At 38.8% G+C, this 20795-nt stretch overlaps 1 protein-coding gene across 8 annotated transcripts in view; it reads left to right on the top strand.

Moving 5' to 3' along the window:
* lpp (LIM domain containing preferred translocation partner in lipoma) overlaps positions 1-20795 on the top strand; it is a 114692-nt gene continuing 93897 nt past the window's right edge. The window contains exons 1-3 of one of the 8 annotated variants that reach the window (XM_053864286.1): positions 1-185; positions 4847-4916; positions 13982-14027. Coding sequence is in view for 1 of the 8 variants with exons in the window: in XM_053856147.1 (XP_053712122.1) it covers positions 2858-2912; positions 4847-4916 (125 nt within the window). In the remaining 7 variants the exon portion in view is untranslated. Of the gene's footprint in view, positions 186-2791; positions 2913-3775; positions 3855-4846; positions 4917-13981; positions 14028-20795 lie in introns of those variants that run through there. The other 7 variants (XM_053880107.1, XM_053872014.1, XM_053843515.1 and 4 more) reach the window with 7 other exon arrangements.

Genomic DNA, 20795 nt, shown 5'->3' on the forward strand with positions numbered 1-20795 from the left:
AAGCGAGGCCGGCAGCCGGTGTCGAGTCATGCCGCTGGCCTACTGCCTTACATGGGCAAACCCCCGAACTCACTCGCCTGGAATTTCACCGCGTGACGTCACAACCCACAACTCCCAGATTTTGGAGCAAGAAGTTTCGCTATTTTAGGTGGTGTCACATTCCGCTACTTTCCCTGGAAAGCGAGGTAAGCAGAACCGTCAGGCCGAACATTCGGGGCTCAGTGTTTTCTCGGGAACATGTTTGTAGGGGTGAGCGAGAGCTGGTTCGGCCTTGTCACAGGAATGTTACTGTGTTCACGGCGAGGGCGTGGACGTGTTTCGTGGCTTTGGAGTATGTTAAACAACTGAAACTAGTCCTGCTAACTAGCTGCAAACCAGCCGGGAGGCTGAAGCTCCTTTAATGTGCTATTTTAGCTGTGAGGCGAGACTGGACGTCCGTGCTGGGTTTGTTTTTAGCCAAGGTGTCTGCTGCTGAGTAATGCGGAAGACACTGTCACCGGAGAAACATGAGCGCTCCTGTGTGGACACATATTCAGCTCGGAACTGTCTCTCAAACTTCATTTTCCCGAAGAGCCGAGTCTCGAACGAGCTACAACACACATTCGACAACTCCCGGACCGGTTGCTGCTGTATTAAACACGAAAAAAAGCAATTCAGTGACGTAGTGTTTATGACCGAAGAGTCGCCACGTTGTTTCTCAACATTTTACTGACCCAAGTATCTAGGCCTTTATTTCCTCGACAATAATACACGAAGCCCTACAGCTTTATTGAGGAATTGCCTCTCAAGTGATGCATTAGGTCGAACAACAGTTCAATGGTCCATTTAGATGTGTTGAATGCACAAGCTGCCTGTTTCCAAGCTGCAGTGGTCAGTACTACGGTGATGGACAGGCAACACGTTTCTTTACTGGTCAAAAAAATGCAAAGAGTTATATATGGATTTCAGTGAAACTGTAACAAGTGATAGCATTTTTATGACGTTTCAATGGGCCATCTGGATCAAGTGATTGCTAAAAAAAGTGGCCTGAAGGCAGCCAACTTGGGAGTTTTGCAACACTGCTAGGAGCGCTACTTTTCATGGGGACCACATTTACTCCGCTGTCCAATCTTCTTGGGGTCCTGACCAGGGATGAAAGATATGTTGTCATCATGTAGAGATATGAACCCTTAGATATGGCTCGCAAAATTGACAATATATCATTGTCTTGTCTTTATTGAGATGTGAACATTCAAGATGTTAATGTCGAACAAAGGAGGCTCATCAGAGGATTCTTCAGTTGTGATTGGGAGCCGCCATGTTCCAGGCCTATGTCTCGCTGAATGCCTTTCCCCTACTTTCGCTCTGTGCCATTGAAATCGAGATGGAATAGAGTGTGATTTTTGGATCACAAAGGCTGCAATTTAAAAAAACAGAAAAAAAGTGCACCGCCGTAGGTAACTTGATAACCAAGTCTACTAGAACCGTGGCAACACGCGCCACCAGAGACAGTTACAGAGGCACCGCACCGTGACTTCAGCTGTGACAGCACTAGCTGATGACCAAGCAGGAGCGGTTCAGCAGCAGTCGATTATCTGGACTGTCTGGCACACGTCTCACATGTTTGCTCTTACTTTGATCACTTTCCTCATTGACCATGGTATCAAGTATCAAGTGAGATTCTCTGTGTGTCCGTTGTCTGCATACAGTGTTGACATTTGAAAATTTCCAAGCTCAACTTTGAATTCCATTGACTGACTCCCTGCCAGAGTGATGTATTGTACTCTATATTAACATGGAAAGAAATGGCGGTCAGAGTTTTGAGAGCCCCTCAACTCTGACTGGGGCTGGGTTTATGCATTCTTTAATGTGCTTTGTATCTTTCTCTGAGTTATGTTATCCATACCAGTGTATGCATCATTTCATCTCTTCTCATCAGATTGTTAGGCTGGGATTTATTTGTCGGCTGTTTGAGATTTTGTGTTGGTCGTACAATAGAATGAGTTATTGCTTGTGTTTTGTGAATAATGTGGAAAACAAATTCCCCCCCTTCCCAGAAAAAAGTACCATGCTGAATGACAATCGGATCATTGTCAAATTAAATTGCTATGAAAGTTTTATTTATGAAGTAGAATCATTATATGATAAAACAAATCGATAACATATTTACGTATAATAACATATATCAAGTTTTTGCCAACACTTGTTAATTATTGATTTTATCATTAGTTGTTGCAACCTTAATCCAAGCGACAACAGGCAAACCGTTGGTGCATAGAAAAACCTGTAAGAATGTACATATGGTCCCGCAGCATGTTGATCCCGGGCTCTTGAACCGGAGACTAGTTCACACATTTAGATTTTTCCACTGCCAAAAATTCACACAATGCCCTGTGATCACCTCAAAATTAATTCCATCATAGGAGTCCGCAGTCCTTTCAAATGAGAATGTCTGTGCATTCATACCACTTATTAGTTAAGTGTGTTCTATATTCTAAGATGGAATGCTCATCTATGCTTTGATATTCTTTAAACTATGCTTAAAGATGTTTCCTGTATTTCATCAGTGTTCTTGGTAATCTGATGTAAGGAGACGTTTTCCATTTTCATTCAATAACATAAAACAATCTTTAGATGAGAAAGATTGTTCTGTGATAAAATGTTGCAAAGTGGGAAAGATAACTTCTTTCTTTAAAGGAGGGCCTTTTTAACGCTTTGACAGCATGTGAATTTCAAATCAATAACACCATGGTCCCCTGAGAGCCCTGTCATCAAACCGAATACATCCGTGTCGCTCAGGCACAGTTTTGACTCTTGCAACATAAAACAGAACTGTCTTTAAAATCTTTGGTTTAAAAAGACGCAGTTGACAGTGTTGATGATGTTAAAGTTGAAAGATGAGTGCTCCGCTGCGTTTGAGCTCAGACCCCCCGGTAGGTTTATTCAAGTGACACCAGTGTTTATGTTTCACTGCGGATTTTAATGAGGCTGTCTTTTCATGAAAAGAATTGCAACTTGGTTCTTGAAATCAAAACGGAGACATTAGGAGGCCTCTGAACATGTCACCTTTGACATTGTCAGTTTGTGCGCCAAATAAATAATGAGTTCATCACAAGATGTTGGACAAATTAAAAACCTAACGTGGTCAAAAGGACAGATGTTTGAGGGAGTACGAAAATAGAAAGTGTTAAATCGTGGCTGTGTCTACCCTCATCGTCTAACCTTGGATTCTTGCTGGATAAATTCTTGTCGAAGGTGAAGTGGTGTGAGAGTTCCAAGTTTGAGCCAAGAACTTTCAACACAAGATTCTTTATATAATTATTCGTTCCTAGGTACTACTAATAGGTGAGGGGTTAATGATTTGTGCATTTTACTGCAGATTCTGAGCAGCCCTCCTGTCTTCAAAAAAGTATGAATCAATTTTTGTTTCCATTTGAGCATTTTTTCCATTGTTGATTCAGAGTGATTGGTCTTCATGGTAAGAAGCACCACTTTTGTAATTACTTGTCTGTGCCGACTGAACGTAATACTGAATTACCGCCTCTCAAAGTACAAGAATTCAAAAGATGTCTCAAAATAACAAATTCTATGAAGACTGTAAGGGCCTTGGACGTGAGGAAGGAAAAGCAATAACTCACGATTAATTACATTGTATCTGTTCTAAATGTAACTTAAAGGAAGCTGTTATCAACACATTTCTTTACTACAACAACCGTAACAGGTGCTGTCAAGAACATTCTTTAGAATAACCTAAAAAGGCTCAAAACATGATAAAAGCAAAACATTGTTAGCAGTTCTCTTTAGACTGGGTCCTGCATTAATATACAGCACTGTGGATCGGTCCAGCAGGAAGTCATTGACAAATGGGAACATAGGTAAAAGTTCAATGTTGTGTGCATGCAGACTTTGTATCACACTATACTCTGAAGCTAGCACCCCCAACTTGGTGCCAGAGATGACAAAAATGATCAAATGAGGAGTGTGTGTCTGACATGTGTCAGGCGGTTCAATTATACTGCTTGTTGTTTGAACCGCAGCGTGCGCCTGGTCGTGTGAGTTTCCTGCTATTGTTTGTTCTACCGCGGTCTCTCTTGGTTGAAACTCAATTGCACGTTTTTGCTGTTTTGGTCTTTCATCAAAGACTTAATTGTGGATTTTCACCGGTGAAAATTGATATTGTATGAGGAGACAGGAAATCGATTTATGTCTCTGAATTGATAATCTTGCCCTACCTTTTTTTTTTTTTTTTTAACAGTGTTTTCCATCTTTGCGTGTCTTTAATGACTCTGACACTTGAGTGGTGTGACTTGGAGCACACCTTGTTTGGTTTGTGCTGCAAGTTTGTATTCATTCAAGTGAACTTGAAATAATGAATGAGTGACCAGTAAAGCTCAGACCTACTCTCAGAGAGCTGACCTATATGACCCAATAGCTTTCTGAGGTTTTGTATTAATAAAGGAAAAACAGTGCTGCGGTGACTGAGACCTGTCAATCATTGATGTGTGACCCCGCCCCAAGTCTGAATACTTGTATTGAGTAATTTTACATGGAGTCGTACATTGCAATTGTAGTCTGTAATAGCATATTAAATCCATTGGCCCTTAGTAAATCCTAAATTCCTGAATAATTGTATTTTTAAATTACTGTGTCAAGACCAGAATGGAGTGACTAGATGGTCCTTGTCCCAAGATGACCAAATCCATTTCTGTTGGTGTCACGGATCATTTCAAAACTGTACTGTTTCCTGTTTTCACGTTTTAGCAGCTGCTTCATATTTGTTGCAACAGACTTATGAGCAATGTTGTCCTGCCCTGCCCGAGTATTTCAGCACCAAATGATTTCATTGGGTTACTTTTTTTTGCAACAGATCGCACAGTGAAGGACAGGGCTCTGTTTCCAAAGAGAAGAAAACATTCCCTCATCAAGAAAAAGAAAAGGTATGAAAACCCTTTCGATTGGTGTATGAATATTATACCATCACTATCTTATGCACATGATGTTTTATATTAACAGTTATTGGTATTATTGCCTTCTTATTTACAAAAATTATATGAGTAATATAAAACTAGAAAACACTGCCGGAATGCATTTGCCAGCAGACGAGGTCATTGTACATGACTTTATAAAACACTGCGTATATGTTAAAGAAAGTGTGGGGGAGAAAAAGACATTCAAGATGAAATATTGATGAGAGCCCCTTGGGTCCAACACATTTGACTCCACTGAAACACCTTCCACTTGAAAATAGTCGCTGTAGTGAGAATGAGTGAAGCCATGGCCATAGGCCAAAAACTTAACCTGTTGACCACCTGTTGGGCTTAAGGATTTATCATATTCTCACTCAATCGCTGCCATAATCATGTGATTGTCAAAGCTGTTTTTTTGTCTGTTCTGTGCATCCTGCTCTCTTTCACAGCATCACATCTATCGCAGATGTAAATTAAGACTAAGAATGGTGACTTTCAATATTTTGTGTCATTTTTGCTAATGTTTTTGTACATTGTACACGTGACTATCGCTCCGCTGCTTGATTTGAAGAATCCTGAATCTTATCGAAATTGCAGGGTCTTTCAGAGTAACTGCGACTGGTTTAAAAAAAAAAATGGAATCGTCCTCGCTTCCACTGTTGTCAGCTTGATGGTATAGTTCTGTTTGGAGCGCACGATTCCTGTTTTCACGCAATACAACCTGGTTCCCATATCCAGTCTGACTGCCTACACTGTCTGTACACATAGAACATTTATTCTGGAACTGCAACGTAGAAGAAGAAAAAAGGCGGAAGTAGGAAATGCTTGGATGTCTACAGATTCCATCCTAAGACTTGATGAGCGCACATCAAAGGGAAACACATGACAAGTTATTTATGCCCTCTGTACCCAGGCATGATAAGGAACAGGCTGCCACAAATAAATGGCTAGGTAGACGTGGGCATTATGGTCTGTCTATTTCCCCATTGAGAGCTGGAGGTAAACGGCACCAACGGTGAAATTTAGCAACTGTTAAATTGCTGGGCCAGGAAAAAAAAAAAACTCAACAACTTACCAGTCAGTTACAATTGTGTGGCAATCCCCACCCAACTCTTTTCTCGATTGTCATGGTAGCGATGGTAGGCCACATTGACTCCACTTGACAGTGCCTGCCACAGTTCAACAAGTCAACCCCCCTTTTGCTTGGTTCCAGGTCTGCTGTGCTGCAATGCTTCTCTGTCTTGCTTTCTAGTCCATATCTATGTTTACGCATGTGTAGTGTGACTGGTTGAGGTAAAGGGGCTTCTGACACTGCATCGACAGTTCGATAGCATGACGAAGGGTGACCAGGATTTCAAACAGATTTGATTTTCATCTGATCGATTGGAAGGTGGTCGTGAGATGGGGTCACACTCTGTCGCATGCAGTATTGCTTTTCGTTACTCCACGTATGCTACACATTGCATGACGCAGGATTGTAGTATTGCAGGATAAACAACTGGAAAGTCGATTTTGTGTCGTTCTATTTAATTAAGGTACACTTGTTAACAATATGGAAAAAAATAAGTAATTGCCAATTCACTGTGTAAAAGTTTCATTTAGTGTGTTTCCAGGAGCATGCTGCTTTACCCTATGTATTCTGTGGCCTGTCTCAATGTGCCTATTATCTCATCCATAATTATATTATTATACATTACTTCCTGTGGTTGTGTTAGACTAACAAGGTCATGTTTACTTGTGTTGTGGGTGTAATAACTAGAGGCACTAAGCTAAACGTCGGCATAACAAACCGAAAAACTAGAATGCAATGAGGTTCATTTCTAATTATTATTGCCTTCGTCTTGAGTCATGTCATGAAGTTGCTTTGCATGAATATTGAAAATCACTTGTACGCATTAAGTCCACATGCATATGGATTTTAGTGTTTAGGGTAGGTTCATCTTTCTGGCATCCAAAACAAAACTTTCAAACTTTGTTTTTAGACCAGAATGCCTTCAGAATTTCAGGTCAGTGTATGGCTGGGGTAGTGTTGAAAACTCATGGAGTCAAATGAAGGTGAAGTAGAGTGAAATTAAGTTGCTCCTCAACAGACAGTGAGGTCAGGGTGGCCTGATGTTCCGACTTAAAGGACGTTAATATTGCCCTGATCTTGACTGACCAAGCGCTCTTCGGTGAAGCAATCTAGCTTTAATTACACCTTCTTAATCGTTCCAGCCTAATCTGTTGACAAGATGTCCGGGACTAATTCTACCTGCTAATCTGGCTGGGATGGTGCCAGAAACCAAATGGCTTTGTGAGAAGCTTCCCTTATTTTCCAGAAAATGGTTGAATTCGTCTTGTGCCTAGATGTGCAGGCCTGTGTCTTTGCTGTCTTGGCTCAGGCTGGTCCCATAGACTTGTGAAACGTTCTCTACAATCATCATTATTATTCTAAGTGAAAGGTATGCACCACAGAACTGGCTCTGCTGAGTGACTCTGGCATTCCAAGCTAAAAGCAAACCAAACTGATATTGCCCTCAATACTGTCTTCATATTTTCGCCATATTTGGAAATGTTTACCTCCTCATGATGGTTGACAGAGGTTGGGAGAGGGGATGTGAGTCATTTGAGCTGCTAAAGTATTTGTATGGGTGAAAGAAGCATTTACAGTGACTGCTGTTTTGTAAGTTGGAGGTTTATTGCTCCTCTGTGACTTGAAGGAAGACTGTGAGTATCAATTTGTTTATTTATTGAGTTGGTAGAAATGGATCAATGTTTTTTTGTAATACAGAAGGTTCATAAAGAAGTGAGGTTCAGTTAATGGTGGTTTTGTTTGATATTAAGAAAGCCTTTGAAGTTTGCTTAACTGACCTATTATTATTGCAGTAAGGCTGTGGTTTTTGATTTTTCAAAGAAACTTCACCACCCAGTGCTGATTTTATATACACACTCTTCATCGTACACTGGTTTACAGTTAGTTTCAATCAGCTTGTGATAGCCTGGTAAAAATGAAATGATGTAGGGATGAACAGACCGGAATTGCGTAGTTTGTGCTGAAACCACAGGTAAGACTAAATCTGACACATCAAGACGTCTTCTGGTGATATATTTATATATTTTGGTCAATTCTTGGAGAATTTATTGGTAGCACAACTGCACATTTTTTCATGGGAGGCTGCTTTGACTCCATTACGTAACCTGCAGCTTCAGATCTGGAATTTGATCCAGTCCATTACACTGATTTCCTCACACCCCAACACTAGAGTTGAGTAAGAACCCACTGCCACTCACTTGATGCAGCAACTTTGGTTTTCAGCATTCAAAGTAAATGTAGACGCTGCGATGGGTACAAGCTCCTCATTCTATATAACAATAGTCAAAAGCGTCATTTAGCCATTCTATTATTATGCTATTTACTTATTTTGATATTTATTTCTTTTTTTTCTGTTACACACAGATTCATGTCCACTGTTTGTTTCAGTGTGTTAATACGTATGATATCACCACTTGAGATTTCATCTTTAACAGAGAGATAATTTTAAAGCCCTGATGGTGCGCCACAATAGTTTACATGTAGCAGTAACCCTACTATATATATTAGTATAATATTACTATTTGGAAAGAAAGTGTAGTGTAGTGAGAATATTTCTACGTGTCCAATAAAGCTTTGAGTCGAACGCGAAGAGACAGACAGGTATTTGTAGTTTAATCATTCTTTGGCAACAACAACTTCCAAAATGTAATTTCACTGAGCTTTCCTGGCTTAATTTCAGGGTGCCGCCAATCTTCGGGATTGAGAGCGATTGTGTGTTTTCTAGATGAGTCTTGCAAAGAAATGTTGTCAACAAATAAAGTCCTGATTAACTAGAGCAATTAAACCGAGATCCGGAGAATCGAGCCAAAGTGGAGATTATCAGTCTTATTAAGTGAAGTCTCTTAAAGGGTTTTGATTACTTTCTGTTTTTGCATTGCCCCTTGATTACTCTTTCACTGATGATGCCTTCTAAACAATTTGTTTATCAGGTGACGTGACTTGAAGAACTCACATTTCAGCACTTAACAACTTCTTGCTTTCGTATCATGAATATCCACTAGGTTTGTGAGGCTTGAGCCCAACACCTGTAAGAAGCAGATGAGCCACAGACATAAAGTCACTTGAAAAAAGATAGCAATGTCATAATTTCAGTAATGGTAGCAATAGAATTTTGTTTGAGAGCTAAATTAAAAAGATGCTCAGTAAGTAAGAAGTGTGCAAGTCAAGCATTGTAAAGAACAGCAGAAACAGTATGGACTATTTGATTGTCCTATGTGTCTATAATAAGTGATGAGCAAATAAGTTAGTCAAGCTTGACAAAAACTTTCAGAATCATGGTTGATAAATTGGTTGAAAGTATCACGTTACTGACCTCAGTAGCACGACAGACATTTATGAACATTTATAAAACATTTTATGAAATTCTCAAAATATATAAAAAAATATATGAAAAAAATGCTTTCATTGTGCTTTTTCTTGCTGCTGTCCATCTGTCTTGGTTGCTTCAGAACTGTCCAACGATGTGATCTGCAGAGGGAAATATCCTGAGCTTTGTGATTGCAGTCATTTCAGTAAGCCAGTGGCTTTTCTGGTCTGACCAAGCTGTCAACAGTCAACCTGAGTGACAGTCGGCAGGTTATCGACTTACATGTTGGCCCGGCACCTTTTTGATATGAAGTGAGATTTTTTTTTAAAGAAAAAAATGGATTACAAAGTTGTTGAAAAGGTTACCTGTGTGATTAATCCATCATCACTGTAGTGCGCATGGATTCATCAACCTTAACATTTCAGTACACATTTTTAAGTAAGAGAATTTACTCTTCATTGGCAACAGCATTTTGTTGTTAATTGACTGCAAAAATATATGTCAGTATGTGTGCTAAAGAGTTTGAAGAACTGTATAAAATGCAAGCATGCCATGTTATGTATTGTTCATCAGATGTATGTCATCATACTCTCTGAAACTGTTTCTATAACTTGTGATGTCATGTAATTTTCTCTTGTGTTTTGAAAACAAGGAAAAGTGCAGGTTGTCTGACAGATCCTGTATCCAACTCTTTGTGCGTGTGGAATTAAACAAAAATAATATGCACAGGCTTAACTGATCGAAGAAGATTTTATGGTGCTGTTAAGTACTATAATGCTGTCAGATCTGGATTGTAAAGGATGCTATTACAAGTATAGAGCAAGATGTAAAGGGGAGTACAGTTGGTGTGCCACAATAGAAAGAGAAAGGATTTTACTTTAGTACTCTTCTCATGTCATCTCTAAATATCACCCCCTCCCCAATGCTCTTCATTAATGCATCATCCAATTGTACACAATATAGCGTGTATTGTGGATCTGTTGTCCACATCATGGGAGTGCTACTCACTATATATATCCTTCTTGTTATTTGAGCCTTCTGCTTGCTTCTTTAGCTGGTAAGCTGAAGCTGAAAGGGTCCTTACGTGTCAGGTTTGAGGTCACTCATGTTAATGTCAGACAGATCTGGTGCATTACTGTTGTTCCTTTAATCTCTGTAATCCTTCACTTTCATTTGTTCTAGTATAATTCATTTGGGAAGAAACAAACATAGCTGTCATTTCTGTTAAAAACAGTGCTCTAGAATACTACCATTCTAGAACAGTCAGATAGAGACATCACTGTTTATGCTATGATAGCCTTTTAGGTTTTGGTGGTTAAGCCATTGAAAATGATTGTCTCTGCGGAAACTTTCGAAAAGATTTGTGTGTTGTACATTGATATTGTACACCATCTGTTCTAGTATTCGGTTTACACTACAAATAAATGTACTCGCATAGAAATCTGGAAACGGGGTGACAGACTGCATGTGGTCTAAATGTGTTTGAGTCTACCATTCTACAGACTGGTTTCTTTCGTGGTACCTGTCTAATCACTAGTGAAGTTTAGTGAACTACTCTAACCATACTTTACTTGAGTAATCCAGTGATTTACTTCAAAAAACTATCCACCCCTTTCACAGCATAATAAATTCAACATAAACACCAGGCCTAGACGGCAAAACTCCTGAAGCAGTTAATCCTTAATAACCAGCCCCCTAGCAAAGCAGCCATATATGGACATTACAGAATATGTTTGTCATTATCTGAGTGTAGCAAAATACATGTGTCAAACTAACCGTGCTCTGATTGTTACATTTGCTTTGCATGTCTGCATAAGCTAAAAGTGACACAATACATACATATATTTTACCCCAATTTAGATTCAGCAACATGCAGTTTTGGGACCATTCTTTTATAAAATATAATATGTAAACTTCTCTGACTGTACAACAATCATAGAACAAGCTAGCACATTTTTGTTTGCCTTTTTCCCCAATATTTTTCTTTATTGCATTGATACTTTCTCTTGCTTTATTCACATTCTCTACGTGCTCACTGTATATTAGTCAATTGAGACCAACCACTTTTTCAAGGTATTTGCCCTCAGGCAGGACTGTAGTGACCCAATGGTCCTGTTCAGTTTAGAAAGGCTACAGTGGGCTAATTGAATGTTGACAAGCCTTTCAGGTTACTGTTATAAATACACCATAAAGCCCAGAGAAAGGGCCAAGGTGTTTTCAGAGCTATGTATTTTTCATAGGACTGGTCCATGTTTTTTTCATCACTCGGTAAACATTAAAGAACAAATCAAAATGCCCATTCTGGGAGCACTTGGAAAACACTTGTCATTATGCAGTTCACTGTGACATTGTGCAGTTCAGGTCTGCACTAAATTAGTTAAGACGAGTCTGCTGTTATAAAAGGACAACTCACGGAGAGGAGCAACATACCTTTGGTGAATAGTGAAAGGAATGTCATTTTTTTTCTAATTGTCCAAATTGGTAATGAAAACACCTCTAATAGATCATGTTTAATGGAATTTACTTCTTTGATCATCTGAATCTGTGGAGTGGAATTTAGGGCTGTTGAAAGTATTGTTTTCTTGATCCATTGTGAATGCATGAACGATTCTGACCGATGCAATGACAAAATCAGTCATTATATATTTGTTAAAGTTGCACTTGGCAGGCGTCGTCGTATTATTTCGTGGACCATGACGTATGGAAAACTCATTTGCGACATAAGCAACTGCTTATCAGCCGACAGCAACCCTCAGTGAACAAATTGCAAAAAATAACAAGGAAAATAGTGGAGGAGTGGCTGACGAAAATTTCTGCAGGTGTGCTGAAAGATGGCTCATGGCTCATTTGGGACTTTACAAACTAGTTGGAAGTTGACAAGACACAATACTGAAATATACCATGGAAATAGGCGACTAATCAAGAAACCACGTTAGCCGTTTCCTGCCAACACTTTCAACTGCTAATGGCAAATGCTATTCCTGTAGTGTGTAGTGAATCGTGATACCGTATTGGCTCAAATGGTTGGCATGTAATCATAATTCAACTGAAGCGCAGATAGGAAAATCGTAATTGAATTGTGAGACCTCTGAAGATGCAGGGTCCTAGTGGGTTTAATGCTTTACTTCTAAACTCATCCATTAAAGACTCCTGTTTTGCTGTATGTGTAGAATAATAGCATTAAATCATTAAAAAAATGGTCTGTAACAAACAATGTGAATGTCCAGTGGCATTTTATTCACCTGTCTATTGACCACAGCCTTGATTAAAATGGGCCATAGCATCATGTCTGTTAATATTCTGTTCTTAGAAGGTGAAATTTGGATGGTCTGAGGAATTTTTCCATTTTACCATTTCATGAATAACTGCTGTTTGTGTCCTCCTGCATATGGTACTCGTGCAAATGCTCTTTCACCAATCAGTGCTCTGCCCCCTTGGGCCATCTTGAACGCACCCAGTGAACGGTGCTCATTCAACATTGGTAGTTTGTGTGGCATCACATGGTTTCACTGTTGCACTAATGTACGTGTTAAAATGCAGCAATAATGTCTGATCAGGGTGGAAGTCAGTTTTGTTTGTTCTGTTTCTGTTAACAAACAAGTTCAGTTTAGCTGCTTTATCATCCTACATGCTTCTGCGATTGACATTAGACACTGTTCATGCCCACGTTTGTAGTTCTTTAACATTTTCAGTGCGCCAACTTGAACTTGTTAGCTTTCCAATGACAAAGACTTAACATTTTGACATCAAGCTACTTTATTAGTATCTGAGCATTGACTACTGTGAACGAGGAACAAAATCACCAAATGAACGTCCCTTTAACAGTTTTAGAATTGTTGTTTAAAGAAATAACTCTATGTAACTTTAGTGAAGTTGACAGAAAACTTAGTTATCTGTTGAATCTTCATAAAGCTCCTGTTAAACTTGCATGACAAGTGTGAGGGCGGCATAGATAACAGTCCCAAACTACAGCCTACCAATAATTACAATGCAAGTACAAAGATTTTGCCATCCTGAAGGGAGAAGGGAAGTGTAGGTGGATTAATTTCTATTCCATCCTGGTTCTTCATCTTGGAAGTTCAGATTTAGAAGAGAAGACCCCCCACCCTCAAAAGGAAATAAAAAAAAAAAAAAAAAACAACAACTGTCACATTGACTGACGCCGATCTTGTGTACCATCTGTGTTCCCACTACTGATCCCCACAGTATCTGCCACTCAGTGGCAATGTGCGAACTGACGGTGTCAATTTATCAGAACAAAAGCATTTTTCAGCAAGAGAAATCCACATCTTTGGGCCCTGGAGACAAGAATCATTCCACCCCCACCCGTACCTGTATCTAAACAGAATGTAGGACATTCACTGCACCAGAAATAGACATTTCACTCACAATTATCATTTTCTGAATCTATCCCCTGCAGTCAAAAGTTAGTGTTTTACTTTAAAAGTTATTGCTTCACTTTAAAGGTAACTTTTTAAAAAGTAAACATATGAATAAACAACACACAGAGGAAGTAAGAGAAAGACTTGCAACCTAGGATTTGGAGATTCAAAGAAATAAATCTCAGTAATGATCTGGTTGTGAATTCCACTCTGATGTTGTTTGTCCTCTTTATTTTTTTAGTTGAATATTAAAGTAGATTGTGTGTCTTTCCAGGTGTGTGATCCTGTTTTCCTCTTCACTGTGCAGAATTGAAGTTTGTGTAAGTGCCTGACCTCTTTTTCACATCATGTACTGCTTGGAATTTACACTTCATGTGTTCAATTGTGGAATAAAAAACAGCTGATTTAGTGTTTGCTTAAAAAGAGTGTTTAAAAAAAGTGTCAATACAATTATAACGTTGAATTAATATCACACATATTTTTGGCGCTATTAAAAAACATTTCTAAACAATTTTTATTTCCACCATATTACGTGTTATGTTCTAGAATCACAGATATCATTAGTGTAAACAATTTTTGTTTACTATTGTTAAGACTTGATTTGTTGGAAGTTTACTTTTGCTTTCTCCTTTTTTAATTGTGTGCTCTTAATTTGTTGCGGAAACTTTTAACGAACGGAATAGAAGGGGCATTCTAGTAACAAGTCGTAAAATCATTTCTGGATGAACCATAAAAAGTGAGGCGGTCTCAATGTAAAATCCGCTGCATCTATAAAGGAGAATGAAATGTGTTTTTTTTTTCATAAGTGCTTACATTTGGATGCTAAGACAAAAATATACTCCTTTTACGTCGGAGAATAGCAGCTGGTCCTTTCTTATGAAATGTAAAAAAGCAATGAAAAAGTGGCTAGGTAGGAATTGTGTTTCAGTTTTAAATGCATCTGCTATGGCATCAGATAAATATTTAAACTAAAAATTGAACTTCCAAGTGATATTGAAAAGAGATGAAAATATTCAGTAGTCTACGTACCTATTTTATATTTATATTCTGGTATTATTACTGGGGTTTTGGTCAGGATTTTAGAAACTGCCCCATTGCCTCTCCCAACCCCTGGGAAAAAAAACAAAAAAACATGTAACGGAGCTAAGCAACCAGTGCTAAAGAAACATCGAATTTGGACAAATATTTGATATTTACTGAGTTCCAATGTTTACACTCCGTTTAAATACGTTTGATCACGTGAGATTTCATCTTTACAAAGAGACAATATTTCTGAAAATATTCCTCATTCAAGCCTTGGTGGTGTGCCACGCTTCTCTATATGTGGTAGAAACCCTGCCATCACGAATTAAATTGTCTAATTCTAATTTCTGCCAAATCCTTTTTTGTTTTTTTTAAAGCACAATTTAATTGTCAACATGTCAAATACCAATAGAGAAGTGTAGTGTTCATGCAGCCGTGGTAAGTCGGGCTGTTCCAAACCCTCATTGAACTTTTGAAACAGATGGAGGCAGATTTTCACTTTCAATCATTTTATCTGAAAATGAAGAACAGGTGGGCAGAGGAGCTTTACTTTCTCTTGTGCCTTTCACTAACTAAGACTATAGGGGACACCTGGCTCTCCCTTGCATCTGAAGACATTGACTGTGTGATCTCTTACATTTTGTGCACATTAGATGTTTACCACTGAGATCTGGTTGTGTGTTTTGCTACTCTGTTAAAAGGGCCCTGTTGTGCATTTATTTTCTCTTCAGTAATCGTGCCTCACATCACAATAGAGAGGGCTAAGATGATATGCTTTTGTCCAGATTCGATTATTTCTTGGTGCTTTGGTTATAGCTAGTAAAAGTTTGTCAAATGGCTGTCTTGCTCCAAACGCTCTTTTTAGACCTTGAAATAGCCTCACGGTCTGTACAAAAATGACCCATGTGCTGTCCCTGTGACGCCGTTCAGGTTTCAACTGATCACAAGCATTAAACACCTAAGCATTTGAATCAGCCAAATCTGGGCATGTGTTAATGAAATCAAAACTGACTTGTGTCCAAAAAGAGTCCAGTGGTGTTTTAGTATGTTGCAAAGGCATTGTATTCATTTTGGACACCTGCTTAAAGGAAGATGGATTCACAGAAATTCACAAAAATTCAAATCCTGTCTTTGATAAAGCTCCTTGATTGAGCATGTGTGGCCACCCCACCCCACACCCGATCCCACCCACCACCCCCCACAACCAAAGAACATCATCTCTAAAGTCAATAGTTATCCACAGTTAAATAGTCCCTCCATTAAGTCTGTTAGTGGCACAATATAGGAGATCTGCGGTCGCAATGTGGTGCATCCTGAATGACATAATGAGAACGGTAGGCAAAAGGAATCTGTTAAACTGAGTGGTTTGTGTTGGAAGTGTATTTGTTTAAAGTGGCAATGGATGAACAGTGTTCTCTCGCTTAAGTATATGTTAAGTTGATGCTTTGTCTTGCTAACACTGTGGATCACTCTTAAAACAAACAAAAGCCACAATAATAAATTACTTAATGACCTTGAAAGCATGTAAAGCTAGGTCAGTATTTTCAAAGACATGTCCTGATAGTATATTTTATGTTTTTGTGCAGAATTTGCCACAGAAACAGCACTCTGTCAGACCTTAAGGGCCAGTTGTGATGGAGAATTGTTATTGTGTAGCGCTTTGTACTGCATTCAAAGGCTGCATAATAATAATATGTGGTTCTGAATTATGGATGTTTTCTTTTTTTGTCAGTACTAATCCTATAGAAAAGAACCAAAGTACACTGGTGGATTTGAAATACTCCTAAACAAAAATGACATTCATAATTAAATCCAGACAGAAGTCTACAAATTCAGCCTCTGAAATTCCAAATGTGATTGAGATAAAAAAAAAAAAATCAGAAAAATTACGATTGGTCTTTTTCAATAGTCCTTGTTTAAGTCATTTTAGCCTCCTGAGACCTCTATTGAGGGCGAGGTTTTGACCTACTGCCTGGTATATCCCCTTTGTAGGATGCATGCTCAACCAATAAGGTTGGATCCTTTTTGTTCATGTCCAACACTGCCCTGCTGAGTTTCAGAACTAGCTCAAATGAATGACTTAACTGTAGTGAATTGAGTGAGAATCTTCCATGGCTGGGTGACGGTGAAGCTGTACACTCTGCGTGCCAAGTGTGTTTCTTCCTTTCAACTATGTGTTTGAAACCCTGGCTCTCGGTCGGTCTGTCTGGGCCAGATTTCTGCAGCTCACACTAAATCGACAGATGACTAGTGAGGCTGGCTGCCAGCGGAATTTCAAGAACAGCTCAGCTTCTCTTTAGAATTCTCGTCTGAAACTCAATTGCATTATAAACATGCTTAAGTTACATTTTTCTTTTCCCTTAATAGTTGGATTTTAACTTTAATCACAAAAACAGCAAAATGCAGGCCTTCATGTCGTACAACATTTCCTTTGCATTGAAATTGAACTCTACCCAAAGGATTCTTATTCATGGTAAAACAGCTTCTTCATTGTAGAGACAAAAAATCATTGCCCATAACCTGGTTGCCTGTTTTTTCCCCTTTCGTTATTCACTTTTGGTTACGTCTAAAAATGTAATCCTCAAATACATTTAGACTGAATGAAATGCATCGATCCACTACCAAAGTATTTGGATGGCCATATTTAGTTACTTTACTTCCAGCGCTTCATTTGCCAGCAATACCTTTCAGGAAATTTCTTGATGTCGAGTTTCAATAAAAATGGTGCACTATAACTTCCTGCCCTTAAATTGAAAGTCAGCACAAAAAAAATGAAATATGGTTTACAGACAGGGTGGTAGTATGATCAAGTTACAAATTGAATTGCGCTAAAATTCAGTTTCGGCAACAAATTTTTATTTTTTTGTTGTTGGAGTTGCACGTGCCGTCATTCTGCATAAATCACAACTATTAATACATTAATAATACATTCACAAGTAATAATTACATATCTGAATATCAATATTTGTCTTTTAATTGTGCAAAATGTTGTTGCTAATTTGAGTTTAAGTATGCTGATTTGAGTTTAAGTATGTGCATATATGTGTGTGATGTATTAGTATGTGTGATATTGGAAAATTAACTTCCTTCACACAGCTGAGGTTGTGTGCCACAGAATTAAACATTTGTCGAATTGGCAAAGTGCTGATAGAAATTATGAATAGGGAAAATTGAATGGAGCTTTTAATTAGCTTTTGCAAGAAACTATGTGAGGTCAAGATTCGCTCACGGTTAATGTAAGCTGCAAAATAACTCTAATGTATTCACTCACTTAAAACAGCAGTAAGCATAGGTGTCTACTTCAGGTTAACGTACCCGTATTATGAAAAGGTATTGACGCAAACACACTTGGTAGCGGATGGCCATTATGAGTTTCTGCTATTATCCTACTTATAAGCTTTCCATTCCTGCTATAGTTGGCAAACATTCTTTTATGATGAGAGTAATGACTACTGTTTCCACACATGCAAACTGATGCGCTCCTTAGTCAATTTTTACATCCATAAACATGTTTAAACAAAGAGCAGTGATTGCTTGGCAGTGGCATCTATCATCGTGGGATTCCCCCCGATTTACATAAAATCTTGCAGATTTAGGGAAATATAGCCTGAAGTTGTGTCACAGGGGTACTATTTATCACTTCTCTGCTTGTGTTGCTTCCCATTTCCCTCTTGCTCTTTCGTCTTCCTTCCTCCATTTATTTACAGAAGATTGCTGAGGTTCTGCTCCATCCAACCTCAGCAGATTAAAGTTTCTGAATTGGTTTAGCTCAACTTCTCCAAAATCCCGTCAGTGAGAATGTTGAATACCTGAGAGGAAGAAATGCTGCGGGTCATTAAGAGGATCAAAATTTTAAAGCATCAATTGGATTTATTTCACCAAAGTCATGCTGCAGAAAACATCTTATTTTTAAGATTGAGTAGCAGTTGTGCATATTTCTGTGGCACATTTTTGACCTCCACATGCTGAAAGTTTTCAAGAAAAAATACTTATTGTACAGTACTATGCATCATTTTTACCTGAAATAAATTGATAATAGATTTCTGAAACTTAGCCAGACACAATTTAAAAAAGAATGAATAATGCCATTTACTATTTGCAACACTTCAGAAAGGCAGATGGTAAAAGCATTCAGAATTAAACTGAATATGGATTGGATGTGGTTCTTGATGGAGAACCAACACACTGTGGTCCATTTAACTTCACAAAGTGAGAGGGTTCACCCCTTGAGCACGCTGTTAAAGTTTGGCTCCACTGTTCTGGAGTTGACATTGGAATCAGGTGATCCTCCGTATCTCAGTCTCAAAGACCGTTAACTCGAAAGTGATTCAAATGAGCCCGGAAATGTAAAGCTAATTCCAGGTAATAAGTAGGCTGACTAATGAAAATGTTCCTCATGAATGTGAATTATATACAATGCACACAACACCATTGCCAATCATTCTTCATTTGGGAAGTGGTCTGAGTATAATAAACATTTATTTTTTAGAGCACTCAAAGGCTCCTTGAGAATCAATGTATGCCACTGACTCAAGGTTCCTTTTCCGACGCCAGAGTGACGCACGCAACTTTTCATCAGTGGTGCTGTGTAGCTTTTGATTACAAGAGGGAGAGGTTTTCAACATGGTGCTGAGAAACTGACCTTTGTTTGCGCCATTAACTGGGCTTTTAAGTAGATCGTGACTTGTTGAGCTGTGACCTTTTACAGCAAGGAAAGTGAGGAGTCAAAAACAAGTAAATGAAATGTGCTTTAGAAGGAAAGATTAGATTAAGTCAGTGATTAAGTGCTTAAAGGCTGAAATGGATACCCTGGCTGGGTTTTGGGAATCACCAGTGAGTGACCAAGGATTGATTTAGAGCAGCAGCAACAATAAGCAGTGGAGTTCAGTCAATGAATGCTAGTAAAAACAACTAGTTGGAGTTTTCTTCCATTTAATCCTCTTTTGGTGCCATGAAAGGCCAGAGTGGAGCAGTGTGAGCAGTGTAGGAGCCAGAGATTAAAGTGTACAAACAACTGGGCACCAGGATTCAAGCCTTAAAGCATTTAGCTCACAACCAGCTGATGCTGCACAGATGCTCTCAGCCAAACAAGATTTGTTTTTCTGTGGAGTTGGTCAGAGATCAGATTAATTTGGAAAGAAGTGATATGTGCATGAAACCAATCTTCAAGTTCCATGAAAACACCCGTCTGTGTGCTCACGTGAGTCTCTGAGACAAATTGACGTCACTTCTGTCACAAGTTTTTGACAACAATCTCAGTCAAACTAAAAAGTCATTCTGTCTGTTGGAAATTTATTTATTCATCTTTAAATGACACAAATCTACAAGGAAGAGGCGCTTATCATAAAGATGAAAAGAATATCATGTGACTATTACATGTGACGTTAAAATTAATTGTATTTAAAAGTCAACAAAATAATTAATCAATTAATCAACAATGTCCTCTTCAACCTTTTAATGGCATGACCTCTGGTGACTTGTGAGGTGAGATTATGTGTATGAAATGACAATGGACAATCATTCCGTAATCACACAGGTAAGAGGAAGTTTTAAATTGTTAGGAAAATACGTTCTCTACTTCTCTCTATCATAGTCACTCCCAATGTAAACCATTGAGGACAGGGATCTCCAACTGATCCACACAGTGGGTGCAAGTTTTTGTTGCGGCCTTTACCGTCTTCCATTTCTTTTTTGCACAATGAAGTTTGAAACATTCTTCCTCTAATTGTGGAACCAACACATCAGCTCAACACGGCGTTTTCTTTGCTGCTTGTGGTTGATTGAATATTCTAACTGAGAACTGAGCAAAAAGCTTTGGTCCTGGTTTGTGTGTGTTTAAGAGAGTATGAGGAAACCCTGTCTCAGAGTGGCGTAATGAAGTTAGAGGCCTAAAGCTCCTTATTGTTATGGACCGACAGTGTCTCTGGCCAGCGCTGCAGAATATTGAGAGGGTTAAAGAAACTATACCGCGGCTGCCTGCCAACTCACCGGTCTCGCAGAAGCAAGCGAGAAGTAATGCCTGTAAGTTCAGACAAAGGTGTAAAGGCACTGTGGCTGTTTGTCAG

Source organism: Synchiropus splendidus, chromosome 1 (genome assembly GCF_027744825.2).
Source record: "Synchiropus splendidus isolate RoL2022-P1 chromosome 1, RoL_Sspl_1.0, whole genome shotgun sequence".
In the NCBI taxonomy this organism is placed as follows: domain Eukaryota; kingdom Metazoa; phylum Chordata; class Actinopteri; order Syngnathiformes; family Callionymidae; genus Synchiropus; species Synchiropus splendidus.